Here is a 14,536-nt window from a genome sequence, read left to right on the forward strand (position 1 = left end):
CGGGCGGCAGCGGGCCACTGAGAAGGGGGTGCCTGCGTGGCGGGCGGGTGGCCGGCCCTCTCCCGCCGGCGTCTGCAGTGAGCCAGGTCCTCCGAGTGTCCCCCCCGGGCTGCCGCCAGCTGGGTCTGCTGCCAACTCTGCACCCCCGCCCCCCTCCCAGGAGGGAACCCCAGCTTCAGTTGGGGGCGGGGCTCTCACTGGCCAGGTGGAGCGGGGGAGGGGTGTCTAACTGCTGCGGTCAGTGGTCAGCGGTGACTGGTCAGCGGCCAGGTGGGTGCAGCCGTTCATGGCCAGCTCATTTCCGGGGTCTCGCTGCCGCTGGCTGAGGACTAGGTTTCCAGCGGCTTCTCGAGTCCAAAGCGTGGCGGTCGCGCCTCCTCCCGTCTGGCGCCTGTGTTTGGAGCAGGGGTGGGGAGGCCTCCCTCGCTGGCTCTCACGCGTGTCCGCCTGCCATCCTTCACCCAGACCGCTGCTTTTATTACATTTTCCAGGAGAGAGCTCTTGTGGTAGTTTTCACGCGGGAGGGTCTTTGTTAGGCAGCGAGATCAGAATATTCACACACGCAGTACTGGCGGGTGACAGAGTCATTAGCTGAATGGCTTTGCCTGTAATCCTTATGACGGTTTGTTTCTCTTTGCCAGAAACAGGCACGAAGCTCTGAAGAACCCTTGGAAATGGATCGCTCGTCTTTAAAATGGAAACGTACCCTTGAGGGTTAGCTCAGAGCCAGCAGCGGCCTGGGCCTCCTGAAGCCTGATGTTCCAGAACCCCAGGGCCTGCCGGCACGGACAGAGGGCACGGGCCCCAGACCATGGTCACCCTCATCACTGAGAAGCTGCAGAACCAGAGCCTGGATGACCTTGCTCGCAAGAGCTACGATGCTGGCCCGGTGAGCTGCCCAGCGCACGTTGGGGGCCACTGCCTGGACTGGGCCCCGGCGGGGGGAGAGGATGGGGGGAGGTGCGGAGGGAGGGGGCAGTGTCCCAGGGAGGCTCTGGCGCCTTCGCAGCCCCCAGAGCCCGTCAGCGTCGTGATGGTGGGTTCTCAGCATCATTAAGAACAAACTTTGAAAGCCTGTGCTACACGTAGACGCATATGGTCCTGGGTGCTGAGTGGGCAAACGTCCACCCTGGTCGGCAGCCATGCCCACCAGACGCTGCCCATGCCTCCGGGCGCCACCTCTCCTGAGAGCTCCTCTTGAATTCTGTCTCTGTGGGTTAGCTTTGCCCGAGGTGGAGCCGACTTCTAGGGCCGTGTTGCCATGACCTTCAGCTCACACCCTGCCTGGTTAAACTGGAGGTCCAGAGGGAGGCGGCTGAGCATCCGCACCTGCCTGGTGCTGGGGGCCGTGCCTGAGCGTCTCGCCGGGCGGGTGCTCAGCACTGTTGTGTCGCCCGCACCCAGCCCTTGGCCTGTTTGTCGCCTGTGGGGGCACGCGAGCGGGTTTCGCTGTAGAGAGAGCATGACAAGAAAAGTCCCACTTATAATTCTTCCCATTGTGACACAGATCATTTCACTTTGTGTGACTTCCCCACATGTCTTTCTGTACAGGATGCACGTGTGTGGGAAATAATTCCTTTCTGTACCAGTGGGCGTTTCACTGAGTTCCTGGTGAGGCTTGCTGATGTCTGTGGGGTTCCTGTGCTGTGGGTGCGTAGACGTGGCTTAGAGCACCTGCTCTAACATTCACTTAAAAAAAAAAAAAAGAGGAGGGAATTCCCGGTGGCCTAGTGGTTGGAATTGGGCCCTTTGACTGCCCCAGGGCCTCGGTTCAGGGAACTGAGATCCTGCTAGCTGCACAGCCAGAAAAAAAAAGAAAAAAAAGAGGTGTAATTTACATAGTGAAAGACACAAATTAGTGTTATCTTTCTGAGCAAGAAAGTCCCGGTCATCTCTATCACTGTTTGATTTTGGGCTCCCGGATGCCCCAGAGAGCAGGGCAGCTGTTTTCGATGCTGGGGTCCAGGGGAAGCAGATGATGTGCTGGGGACAAGTAGAGCGGGGGAGGGGCGTTGGGAGTTGACACAGGGCTGGAATTCGGTGGAGCGGAGGCTGTGGGCCGTGAGCCAGCTGGAGCCTGGGCCGGACGCGGGAGTGAGAGGGTAGCAGGGCCCACAGGCCCCAGAGCTTGGTGGGGACGCGAGCCCTGTGGGGACAGGAGCCGGTGGGGACACGAGCCCTGTGGGGACACGAGCCTGGTGGGGATAGGTGCTTGGCATCCGTTCTCAGTGAGGGCCAGGGCTGGAGCAGAGGCCATGACTCGGGTCAGGGGAGCAGGCCTCCTCTGCTGCAGGGCTGTGCTGGGGGCATGGGAAGGGTGCCAGGTGGAGGAGTGAGGCGGGGTGCAAGGTCACGGAGGGTCAGCGTGTGCTGGCCCCCGTGGACGTAGCCTCAGCGTGCTGTGTGTGTCCTCCAGCACGTCCGGCTGTGCAGGTATAGACTTGGGTTGGCGGAGAGCTCAGCTTTTAAAGCCTTGAGTTTAAAATATACTTTTTTGTTGAGGTGTACGTTTCATCTAGTGAAATGCGCAGATGGGGTTTGGTGTGGATTGGGTGAGTTTTCCAGTTGTGTACGCGGTAACCTTGTCACCGTCACTGCGAACCTCTCCATCGCCCCAGGAAGTCCCCTGTGGCCCCACGTGGCTTTGCTGTCCCAGAATGTCCCAGAAGTGCCAACATGCAGCGTGTACTCCTGGAGACTGGCTTCTCCACTCAAGGCGAATGAATGCCCCTGGGTTCACTGGGTAGACGGTGCATCAGGAGCTGTTCCTTTACTCTGTCGAATGGTCCGCATCTCGTGTTGCCGGACACTCGGGATGTGTCCACGACTGGCTGTTAAGAATAACACCGCTGACTGCGTTCGTGTGCAGGCCTCTTGTGGAAGTCTGTTCCCACTGTGTTAAGCGAAGGCCTGCCCAGAGGCCTGTCAGCACCCCAGCCGTGCCTTCTCCCTGGTCGGGAATGGTGGCGTCTGCTCATGGCTCTGACTGCATGTTCCGGATGACCAGTGAGATCAGGGCCGTTTCCTGTACTTACTGTCTGTCTGTCTGTCCTTTTTGCTGTCCTTTTGCTCATTTTTCTTTTGGATTCTGTGCATTTTTCTCACTGGTTTGTAGGAACTCTTTGTATATTCTGGATACAAGTCTTTTCTTGGATGTGTGTTTTGCAAATATTTTCTCCTATCCCATGGTTTGCCTTGTCACTTTCTTTCTTTTTTAAAAAAACTTTTATTTATTTTTGGCTGCGTTGGGTCTCATTGCTGCACACAGGCTTTCTCTAGTTGTGGTGAGCGGGGGCTACTCTTTGTTGCAGTGCGTGGCCTTCTCATTGCAGTGGCTTCTCTTGTTGTGGTGCACAGGCTCTAGGCGCACAGGCTTCAGTAGTTGCAGCATGCAGACTCAGTAGTTGTGGCACATGGGCCCTAGAGCGCACGAGCTTCAGTAGTTGAGGCGCATGGGCTCTAGGGCGTGCAGGCTTCAGTAGTTGTGGCTCACGGGCTTTAGAGTGCAGGCTCGGTAGTTGTGGCACACAGGCTTAGTTGCTCCGTGGCATGTAGGATCTTTCTGGACCAGGGATTGAACCCGTGTCCCCTGCATTGGCAGGCGGATTCTTAACCACTGCGCCACCAGGGAAGTCCGCTTGTGGCTCTCTACGTCCTTTACTCAACTGAATAATTGTGAGGCTTTTAAGAATCCTGATTCAGAAAAGAAATGTATTCCGGGGTCCATGCTTTTCTTTTTAATCACCAAGAAAGACAGTGTTGGGGAAAAACAAGTTTATTGCAGGGATAAAAACACAGGCCCATTTCTTGAGTTGGAACTATTTCTGAATCCGCATGTGTAAACCCACAGTACTGAAACTTTTTTCTCTTCACTTTCAGTATTCTGCCCAGAAACTGAACACAAGTGTCCACTTGTTCCCTTCTGAGACCGACGGTAAGTATTTAAAAGCCCCAGCGGGTCTTTCTGGGCTGCTGTGGGCCGGGACCCCGTGAGCAGGGCCGGACGGGGAGGCTGATACAGAGCGCGAGGCTCCAGCTGCGCCCCCTCCTCTGCTGGCCTCTCCCTCCTCTGGGCAGCGGTGTGGGCTGGAGAGCTTCCTTTCTGGAAGCGGCCTGGCAGTGCAGAGCTGAAAGGCCTGCCCGGTGGGGTCTTGTGGCCACCAGGGAAAGGACGGGGGTCCTGCGGTATGCACGGCCTGTGCCGCAGCGCTGGTGTGGCGCACACCCGGCCAGTGGTGGGAGCCAGGGTTGTGCCTGCCTGGAGGGCCTGAGTCTGCCGGACCGCTTCCCTGCACTGCACGCCCCTGCCACGTGTGCCCTGTGGTCTGAATGGGACTAGGAGGCTGGGCCGCCCGAGCGTAAGTCTGTTTGCGTGAGTGTGAGTGTGGGCGCCGTGGCCCCTGTGACGAACCGTGGCTGGTGTCCGTGGCCGCAGTGAGGTGCTAGTGGTGCGACTTCAGGCCGGACGGTCCGAGTGGCATCCAGGTCTTGCCCCTGCGGCCCTGCTCACCTCCACGGGGACGCTGTGCTCAGCTCCCTCCAGGCTGCTCAGGTGCAGCTGTCACCAAGGTCTCGGGTGATATGGGCCCGCACGTGGCCCTGGGCACCGTCTCCGTCCCACAAAGGGCCAGTCCTGGCTTGGAGCCCCTCGGGCTTCCCGTAGGCCACGGAGCCGGCTCTGCCGTCCTTTCTGACTTTGTGTCCTCATGACCCGGGGTCACCTAGGGCCTTTGCTTGTGCCTCTCCCAGCGGCGGGTCCTGGCCTCCATGCCAAGGCCCCTCAGCTGGGGGTGACCGCAGAGCAGCTGGGCTGGAGGGGCTGCTGGCCGCCCCCGGGCCAGGTCATTGGGGCTCTGGGCTCCCCCAGCCCTGGCCCCACTCCCCTGGCTGCCTCCTTGCCCAGGTATGCTGCCTGCATGAGCCCATCCGTGTCGAGCTGCTGACCCCTGGACGCTCGGCCTCTCGAGTGACCCTTATGCCCCTGTCTGATGGCGAGGAAACCGGGTCTGTGGTGTCAGGGTCCCCGTGCCCCTAGGCATCCCTACCGTGGTGTGAGCTGCGACTGTGCAGAGCAAGGGCAGGGAGGAGGGGCATCCCACGAGCGGGGCTGGGCCCACCCTGAGGCCAGGTAGGGCCGAGGGCGCGGTGGGCGTGCGCCCCTCACCCGTCTCTCCTTCGTGTTTCCCCAGAAGACAAGCACCCCTGGAAGGTCGTCGGTGGAGGACAGCCCGTTGGAAGCCAGGGGGCCACGGGCCCTGCCATCCCCTTCCCTCCTGGCCCCTGCGGCCCAAGCGCCAGCCTGGGTGTGGTCAGTGCCAGGGACCTCAGGGACGGCACAGGGCCGCCCTCAGCACCGCCCACCAAGCGACACTGCCGCTCCCTGTCGGAGCCCGACGAGCTGGCGCGCTGCCGGTCCCCGTGGCGCCCCGGTGGCTCCAGAGTCTGGGCTCCTGTCTCCAAGAGGCGGTGCCACAGTGGCGGGAGCGCCACGCTGCAGGCCAGGAGCGCCTGGTCGCCGGGCCAAGCCCTCCCTGCTGCCAGCTCCGCCTCACCCCCTGCGCCCCGGCCGGCCTCGGCTTTGGCCAGCAGCGGCCTCCTGGCCCTGGGCCCGGCTCGGCGACCCGTCGGACCTCGCTTGCCCTCACCGCGCCGCCGCCTGTCCCTGTCACAGGAGCACCTGTTGCCAGTGGACGTGGCCCCACCCTCCGCGGGCAGCACGCCCGCGTCCACGCCCGCGTCCACGCCTGCGTCCACGCCCGAGCTGGGCCGCCGCCGGGGCCTACTCCGCTGCCGCTCTCAGCCATGTGTGCGCGCGGGCGGGAAGGGCCAGCGGAAACGCAGGCGCGAGGAGGATGCCCGCTGGCCGCGCCCGGCCCTGGACTTCCTGAAAATGACGCGGGTGAGGCTCCCTTTCGCGTCCAGTGCAGGCGCCCCCTCCACGGGGCGGGGAGCTTGTGGGGGGATCCGCCCCCCACGCGGGCCTGGGCTGCCCTGTGCAGGGTGGAGACAGGAGCTGTTGGTCAGGGCGTCGAGGCTGAGCGGGCGCCGTCCGCCACCAAGCCTTTCCTTGCCATCCTTCGCGGAGCCCACCACCCATGTTGCCTCTTTGGAGAAGGTGTTCAGAGTTTGGGTTGTGAACCAGCTTGAAGATTCTGGTGTCCGGGGTCACCGCCTGCCCCTCCCATGCTGTTTTCTGATCGCAGGCAGTTCAGAGCAGAGTTAAAGGAAAGAGCCGGTTTCCAGAGGTCTGACCTGTGCATCTTTGCAGGGGGATGGCAGGACCTTCTGGGGGTGCTGAGGAGCAAGGACGGGGCTCTGGTGTGAGAAAAGGGGGAGGACGGCCTGCCGGGCCCCCTCATCACAGAGGTGGCTGCGCCTGGGGTCCTGGCGGGGGTGCAGGAGCCCGCAGGGTGGGACTGAGGTTTCCGTGGTCCACAGAACCCAGGTGGGATCCAGGCTGCACGATGCCTGTGTACACCCACTCTCGACCTCACTGTCAGCTTTACCTTTCCTGACTGGTGGGTTTTCTGGAATATTCTTCCCAGTGGTGGGGAGGGAGCTCCCAACCCACACTTGCTGGCGGTGAAGTTTCCACGGAGAGCTGGGATTTAGGAAGGGGATGTTCCGAGCTTTGCCACGTGCCGTGGAGGAAAGCTGGCCGTGAGCCCGACACGCACCCCCCAGCTCCCAGTACTGCAGCGTCTGCGGGCCCCGAGGGGGCAGGACTGTGGGGACGTTCCCACCAGGGACTCCAGAGTAGGCAGGGGGAGCAAAGCAGGGGGAGCCCTCACTGCGGGGTGGGCGTGCCAACCCCTTGGACCAGGGAGGGGGCAGGGATAGGGTGAGGAGGAGGGTGTCAGGACCACTGACCACAGATGTGTGTGGACCCAGCCTAGCAACTCTCAGGTTGCTGAGTTCTGGGCTAAGCATGGTCATGATCTCCTTGTGATGGAGAGGCTGCCGTGCAGGGCGGCTGGTGGGGGAGCAGAGAGGAGACGGGAGCCGGGGTGTGGGCTGGACAGGGCTGAGGCGCCACCCCCAGAGGGACAAGCCCGGGGAGGGCAGAGGCTGCTTGTCTTCTAGGATGGCTCCTCCTGTTACGGGCGCTTGGCTGTGGTCCTAGAGCTAGCTCCCCTGCGCCCCTACCACTCAATTCCCGGGCCCGGCAGTCCCGTCCTGTGCCTCCTTCTCCAGCTGTCCTGCCCCAGGCTCCTGGCAACCTCTCTGCTACTCATCGGTGTCTGCCTCTGATTCAACCCTGATGTCCCCAGCAGAGCTATCTCTGAAATGAAAGTATGAGATAGTGTATCAGTCATCTGTTGCCTCGTAACAAACAGCCCACATCTAGCAGCGTAAACAGCACACGTCTGTGCTATGTTCTTGTGGGTTGGGCACCCAGGAGCGGCTCAGCTGGCCGGTTCTGCTCAGGGACTCCCCAAGGTCACGGCCGTGCTGTCGGCCAGGGCTGTGGACACCTAAGGCTGGACTGGAGCTGGGGGAGCCACCTCCCAGCTCCCTCACGTGGCAGAGGTTTGGTGGGATTGCTGGAAAGCGATCTGGGCCTGGGGTGGATGTGGATTTAAACAGACCCGCACCCACTTTCTCCAGTCAGGATCTAGTAGTGTTTTCTGTTTCCTCAGTTTTTGAGTATTTCTGGGGACTTGTCTGTTACAGTTAAGGTTTCAGTTTTGGGTACAAAGTTGCTCATTGTATTTCTCAGGCCTTTAAAATTTGTAGTTTGTACTTTTTTATCTTTAACGTGAACGATGAAGTGTGTGTGGCTAGGAACATTGCAAACAGATCACAACGGCCGCCGGTTGAAAAGCATCTGGTGAAGAACCTTCCCCCCGTGCCACTTCTGAACCCCATTTTGAGGCGTGGGGTCAGTTCCGGGCCGGGTGCAGAGGTCAGTGCCCAAGCAGGCCCCTCGGCCGGTCGGCAGCCCCTCCGTCCCTCACCAGGCGATGTGACTGTGACCTGTGTGGACTCACACCACCTCTGAAACTGAATGCCTGGGTTTCCCCACCACACACCTGCCGTTCTCTGCAGACACCAGTGTGCAACAACTCACTTCACTTCTGACACGAACTACCTGGGGTTAGTGCAGACCCTGCAGGTCAAGGCTCAGCCCCACAGGACGGCCCCACTTCAGGCACCAGCCCCAAGTCCAGGGCCTCCTGTACCTATAAATAGGGGGTTCCCACAACCCCTCCTCAGGGTCCATCATTTGCTATAACGGCTCACAGAACTCGGGAAAGCACCTTATTTACGACACCTGTTTATTATAAAGGCTACAACACAGGAACTGCCAGATGGAAGGGATGCATAGGGCAAGGCATAGGAAGGGCGCGTAGAACCTCCACACCCTCTCCAGGTGCACCACGCTCCCAGCACCTTGACGAGCTCACCTAGGAACCCCACCATTGAGGGGATTTTATGGAGGTTTCGTTACATTGGTGTGATTGATTAAGCCATTGGCCACTGGTGATTAACTGGGTCCCTGGAGGTGGAGGTGGGGTGGGCTGAAAGTCCGGCCCTGGAATCCCAGGCTTGGTTCTGCTGGTGACCAGCCCCCATCCTGAGGCTGCTGCGGGGTTGAGTCGTGTTGGCGTGAACTCGGGTGTGGTTGGAAGGGGCTCTCCCGCCCCTGTCACTCAGGGAACCCCGAGGAGTTTAGAGCTCTGAGCCAGGCACCCGCAAGAAGACCAAGTATGTTCCGTACTCCATCACAATGTTACAACGTACCTAGAAAATGTGATTATTTCAAACGTCAGAGGAGTGAGGTGGCAGTGGCCAAGCGGTCACGGGCTCTGAGTGGCGAGGTTCGGGCCTCCCTGCATTTGGGGTGTGGGGTCTGTACGGCGGCAGGCCCGCTGCGGCGCGCTGCGTGGGGAGCGAGCTGAGAGTGTTGCAGGTGTTTGCTGCGGGGCTGCAAGCGGGAGGGCCAAGCCCCGTCTGCAGGAGTGACTTGAGTCCCTGGTCCCGGTCCCTCCCTTGGGCTGGCCGCGGCGGTCACTGAGCTCTGCGGGCGGCTGGGGCATAGAGGACCCGCCGTCACCAAGCGTCCCCTCCGCGCAGGACGTCGCCTTGGGGAAATGCCTGTCGCTCAGCCTAGGAACCTGGCGAATTCTGTCCGTTGGTACCTGGAGACCCCCAGGTTTCCTGTCCCTTAGTCCGTCTCCCTTCCACGAGGCTTCCTAGGTGCGGGAGGAGCCCCAAGATGTCAGAGTGCACAGGCCCCTGGACGCAGCGCTGGGGCTCCGTGCCGTCCGAGGCCGGCTCCCACCTGGGCCTGCCGCCCACAGCTGCCCGGAGCCGCCAGGCTTGGAAGCTTGTTGGTCAGCTGGGTTCCCACTGCTTTCTCACAGAAGCAGCCTCTTGGTTCTTGTCCTTATTTTTGTGTCATGCACACAGTGCCTTAGAGATTGTGGTCGGAATGTGGCTGTGAGCCTTCCCTGGGGAGGGCCCCCCACAAGGCCAGGGCGCTGATGTGCCTCCCCAGTGGCCACAGGGGCGGCCGGGCCCTGACTCCCAAGTCTTGTGTGGATGTCACTGGGCCGGTGAGAGGGCGGGGGGCCCGGCACCGAGAGGTCAGGTAGTCGCAGCCTTTTCATGGCCTCCTGGACTGAGGGGGGCAGAGGGTGAGCAGGTGGGGCTGGGGGCCTCGCCCTGCCCGTCCGTCCACCAGCCCAGGGTGGGGGGAGGGCACCATGGGTGGGTCCCGCAGAGGCGGGGAAGACCTCAGGGGCAGTGGTGGTTGATCTGCAGCTTCTGTCTTTGTGAGGATTCTTCCCTGTCCACATGTTTCAAGTTCGTTTTCTGAGCAGCTCGTGTCTGCCTTTCATTTCGTCCTTTTTATTCGTGCTTTAGTTTCCCCCAAGTTGAAGAAACAGACCATGTCATGGTAGATGGACTCTGTCTAGTCTGCCCAACTTGTTCAGTTCTCCCGATCAACTGTTGCGTGAGCGTATTGCTTTAGACGGACGTGGAAGGTGATGAATGTAAAAACCGCGTGTGGCGGGTACACCCATCTCTCTTGCGGAGGGGACGCTGTTACCGCTGTGGGTGGCACTGTGGGTGGAGGTGTGCCCAGCGGCCTCGGGGCCACGCTCTCTCCCCTCTTCTGAGAAGGTCAGTGCCGGGGTCAGGAGAGGTGCCAGACACGCAGGGCCCAGGGCGTGAGGCATGAGAGAGGCTGTGCTCGTAAGGCCCCCGTAGCCCTGTCGCTGAGGTCACCATGGGGCTCTCGCTGGTGAAATGAGGGTCCCCGGGCACTGCAGGCCGCCCAGCGGGAGACACCCCGGTGGTGCCATCCTGGCTGTGTGAACTGGTGACGGCCCCCCCTGGCCGGGGTCTGGGCCTCCGGAGAGACCCAGAGACAGGTGGCCGTCCACTGCAGAGTGGACTCGCCAACCCCGAGACCCAGGGGTCAGCCTTCCTTGTCACCATCTCTTTCAGCGCACGGCTTCTTGAGGAAGGAGGGGGGTGGCATGGATTTAGAGGCCTTGCACGTCCTCTCCCGTTGCCCGGGACCGGCCCCTTCACGCTCCAGACGCTGCCCTCAGCTTCCGGGCCCCGCACCGTCCCGTCTGGTCCTGGTTCCCCAATCTCCTCTCTGTCCTCCAAGCATTTCGTGAGGACAGACCTCGTGTGTCTGTGTTTGTCAGTTATGCCGGGTCCTTGGGGGTCAGTCGGGTCCAGGGGGCTCCCGCATCACTTGCGAGATGATTTCGGGGGCGTGATTTTCTTCAGGCTGCCTTCTGGGGCCCTGTCCTCAGAGGGCGGACCTCCTGACTGGTCCCCTCTTCCCCTTGTCGCTTCGCAGGTGGAGCATCTTATCCCTGGGTGTCAGTGTCTGGTTTTGGGGATCCCTGGTGTCGGCATCTGGTTTTGGGGACCCCTGGGTTCAGTGTCTGGTTTTGGGGACCCCTGGGTGTCGGTGTCTGGTTTTGGGGGTCCCTGGTGTCGCTGTCTGGTTTTGGGGACCCCCTGGTGTCGGTGTCTGGTTTTGGGCACCCCTGGGTGTCGGTGTCTGGTTTTGGGGATCCCTGGTGTCGGTGTCTGGTTTTGGGGACCCCCTGGTGTCGGTATCTGGTTTTGGGGACCCCTGGTGTCGGTGTCTGGTTTTGGGGACCCCTGGTGTCGGTGTCTGGTTTTGGGGATCCCTGGTGTCGGTGTCTGGTTTTGGGGGGCGTTTCGTCGTCCCGCATCGCCTGTTTCCTCCAAACTTCTCCCTCTTTTGGGGTATCCTCACTGCTGCCTTACATAGAAGATGCTGTCCCCAGGTGTTTGGTAACGTTGGGACGCCTGCCTGTGTTTAAGACGGGGACCCAAAGGCCGATCGGCGGCCCCATGTGCCTGGGTTTGGCCCTTCGGCCGTGAGCTTTTTGTGGGGTGCTGGGATCCCCCAAGTCTTCACCTCCAGTTCCACAGAGAGGCCTCTTCCAGTGCTGCCTGGGGAGGCTGGGGGTCCAGACGGGGTGCCGACCCTCAGGCGGCCCCCGTTTCCACATGTGTCCTGCTCGTGGTGGACCCCCCCGTCCCCCCAGTCCTGTGGTGTCCACCGGGCCAGCCTCCGCCCGTCGCAGGTGAGGAGGGCCTTGACTCGGCCAGGTCGGCCGCGGTGCGTGTCCGGGTTTTTCTCCTCGGCTGGAGCCCAGGCTGGACCCGCGCCTGGGTGCTGGGCTCCAGGGGCTCCGGGCAGCCGGAGGCTCCCGCCTGGGCTGTGGCCGTGGCCTGTGGGCAGGGCCAGCTCTGGTCTCGAGCATGGACGCTGGGCTGTGCTTCCAGGAAGAGACCTGACGAGCCTGCGGCTGGGCCGGGCCGGCCGTTTGCTGGCAGGATGGTGTCTGTGTCTGTGCTGCTTGCAGAAGCTCGCGGCTCAGTCTCACGGGGCCTCTTGGCTCCAGCCGCAGAGGGTTGAGCGCGAGCTCTTGCCCGCATCAGTTGGATGGTCTGTGGTGGGCGCGTCCCCCAGGCTGAGTGTTTTGCACACAAGGTGAAAGACCCTCTAAAACTGAGGGCCCCTGATTCAGAACTCAAAGTTTTGACCTTTGATTGTTTTTGTAAAATAAGTTTGTTTATTTATTTATTTATTTATGTTTAGCTGCGTTGGGTCCCCGTTGCTGCGCGTGGGCTTTCTCTAGTTGCGGCGAGCGGGGGCTACTCTTTGTTGTGGTGCACAGGCTTCTCATTGCGGGGGCTTCTCTTGTTGCGGAGCACAGGTTCTAGGTGCGCGGGCTTCAGTAGTTGTAGCACGTGAGCTCAGTAGTTGTGGCGCACGGGCTTAGTTGCCCCACCGCCTGTGGGATCTTCCTGGACCAGGGATCGAACCTGTGTCCCCTGCATTGGCAGGCGGTTTCCTAACCACTGTGCCACCAGGGAAGTCCTGACCCTTGACTTTTGAAAAGATATTTTCTGTTCATCTGCTTAGATGCAGGTCACCGTCAGACCAGAGCAGGACCGTCCAGCAGCGAGGGTCACACGTGTTAGGTCAGGCCCCGGCCCAGATCAGGGTTGCCCTCGGGAGCTTTGTGACGCCCCTTTTTGGGCTCTTCACTGTGAAAAGTTGGTGGCTTCGAGCTGTGCGTGGCCTGAGCTGGGAGTGTCCAGAGCTGCCGCATTCACGCTTGAGCCGCAGTTGTGGTTGTAGGCGGGCCTCCGTCCTGGCCACCGAGAGGACCTTTGGGCCGTGGTCCTCCCGCCAGCTGTCAGGTTACTACCGTCTGGGTAGGGGTTCGACTTCCGTGCTGTGAATCAAAAGGAGAATTTTGTAGGTGGAGATGTGTGGAAGGACACGCCGGCTTCTGCTGCTGTGGGTGCAGGGCTGGGCGCACCGTGCTGTGGGGTCTGCGTATGAAAGTGACCTTGACTGTGGCGTCCACCTTGATTTGAATGAAGAAGAAATTGTCTCATGCGTCCTCATTTTGTGACCAGGGCTTGTGGCCAGTTGTCAAATCTTCAGGGACTTGATTCTTCCGTTTTAATTCTTGGTGGCTCACCCTTTACAGTAGGACAACAGCCGAAATAAGGCCGTTGGTCTGGTGGAGCTGAGGGGCACCCCCGAAAGTGCTGGTTCCAGAGGGAGCTGTGTGTGTGGTTCTGGGGGGCCTGCTCCAGGGAGACGTGTGTCCAGGAGCCTGACCGCGGGAGGCCTGGGGACACCCTCGCCCCGTAGCCGCCACACCCACACACACGTCGCCACATCGGGTTCTGCCAGCGCCCTGAGAAGCCCCCAAACACGCGGTGACGTGTCTGTGGGGCAGGGTGGGCAGCCCAGAGGTGACGCCTGGACACGCCGTGGGCAGCACATGGCGCTGCATGAAGCTGCGGGACCAGGAGTTCAGGGCGGGGGCGGGGGGCAGCGGCAGACCATCGGCAGAGCAGCTCTCAGCTGGGCGCTCTGGGCCGGGCGTCGGGGGGCGCGGGGTGGGGAGATGCCCGCCAGGCTGGAGGGGGTGGAGGCTCGGGGGAGGCCCCCTGTGTAGAGTGTGCATCTCAGGCGTTCTAAGGTGAGGACAGTCGCGGCGTGTCGGTGTTGAAAGTGGAACCACTGCAAGAGGGAGGGCTGAGGGGGGAGGAAGGCGGGCACTGAGGGCAGCTGTGGGCTCGCCTGGCAGGAGCTGGGGCCCTGGCGGGGGTCCCCCGAGGCAGGCTGCGGAGGTGGGCGCCGGCTGGGCTGACGAGCGGGGCCGTTGTTGTGTGAGGACCCTGGACCTCCGGCCAGTCCTTCCCCAGGTATTTGATGGGATCGTGGACACACCTCCGGCCTCGAGTCCCCGGGGCCCCGTCCCCCGTGCGCCGGGTCTCAGTGGGGTCGTGGCCCTGGGCAAGGCAAGGGCCCGGGCAGGCAGGGCTCTGAGAAAATGGGCCCGAGGGTGGGAGGGCGTGTGGCGGGGCCCAGGGGACCGAGGATGCCTTCTGTGACCTCGGGGACCCCTCTTGGTGGGATGCCACCTCCCCTGTGGCCTCCTTGGAGATGCTTCAAGCCCGTGTCTTTTCTGTTGCAGACGTTAAAAAATTCAAAAAGCCTTTGCTCCCTCGATTATGAAGACGAGGATGAGGAAGATGCCCGAGTGAAGACAGCCGTGTCCTCCCCGTGCGACCCGCAGGGCCCCACGGGCACCGCTGCGCCCGGCCCTGGCGCCGCCAGCCCCAGCCCGGGGGTCTGGCGGGGGTGGGTGGCCGGTGAGGGCGAGGGTGGGGACCCGAGTGACTGGGACAGCGCTGGGGAGGAGGGCATCTTCCCCCTGGGCCGTGGCGAGCTGGACCTGGAGCAGATCGAGAACAACTGACTGGCAGGCAGGGGAGGCCCGGCTCTTCCCCTTGAACGCGCTGTTTTGAACTCGAGGTGTCGCTTTGATCCAGTCTTTCCTAAAGAAGTGTTCTGCATTTTTACGGCGTTTACGGTTCCGAGAAAGCATTTCTATTTTGAAGTGAATTTTCGTGAGGGCATTTTGTTAACAGGGTCTGTGCACAGACCCTGGGGTGGGTTTGCGTTCCTTTGGTGAAACGCCTGTTGTGAAGGGCACTGCGC

At 61.5% G+C, this 14,536-nt stretch overlaps 1 protein-coding gene across 1 annotated transcript; it reads left to right on the plus strand.

The window, feature by feature from the left end:
- Window positions 1-811: 811 nt before the first annotated feature.
- FAM53A (family with sequence similarity 53 member A) lies at window positions 812-14,294 on the plus strand. Its single transcript, XM_007467900.1, has 4 exons — window positions 812-889; window positions 4,904-4,991; window positions 5,190-5,899; window positions 14,010-14,294. Exons 1-4 carry the CDS (start codon window positions 812-814, stop codon window positions 14,292-14,294), a joined length of 1,161 nt encoding a protein of 386 aa, XP_007467962.1.
- The last annotated feature ends 242 nt before the right edge of the window (window positions 14,295-14,536 follow it).

Source organism: Lipotes vexillifer, unplaced genomic scaffold (genome assembly GCF_000442215.2).
Source record: "Lipotes vexillifer unplaced genomic scaffold, Lipotes_vexillifer_v1.1 scaffold966, whole genome shotgun sequence".
Classification (NCBI taxonomy): Eukaryota; Metazoa; Chordata; class Mammalia; order Artiodactyla; family Lipotidae; genus Lipotes; species Lipotes vexillifer.

Coding starts and splice junctions, on each gene's coding strand:
- FAM53A (XM_007467900.1), top strand. CDS start 812: ATGGTCACCCTCATCACTGAGAAGCTGCAGAACCAGAGCCTGGATGAC. Junction 890..4,903: donor AGAGCTACGATGCTGGCCCG/GTGAGCTGCCCA, acceptor CTCCTTGCCCAG/GTATGCTGCCTGCATGAGCC. Junction 4,992..5,189: donor CCTTATGCCCCTGTCTGATG/GCGAGGAAACCG, acceptor GTGTTTCCCCAG/AAGACAAGCACCCCTGGAAG.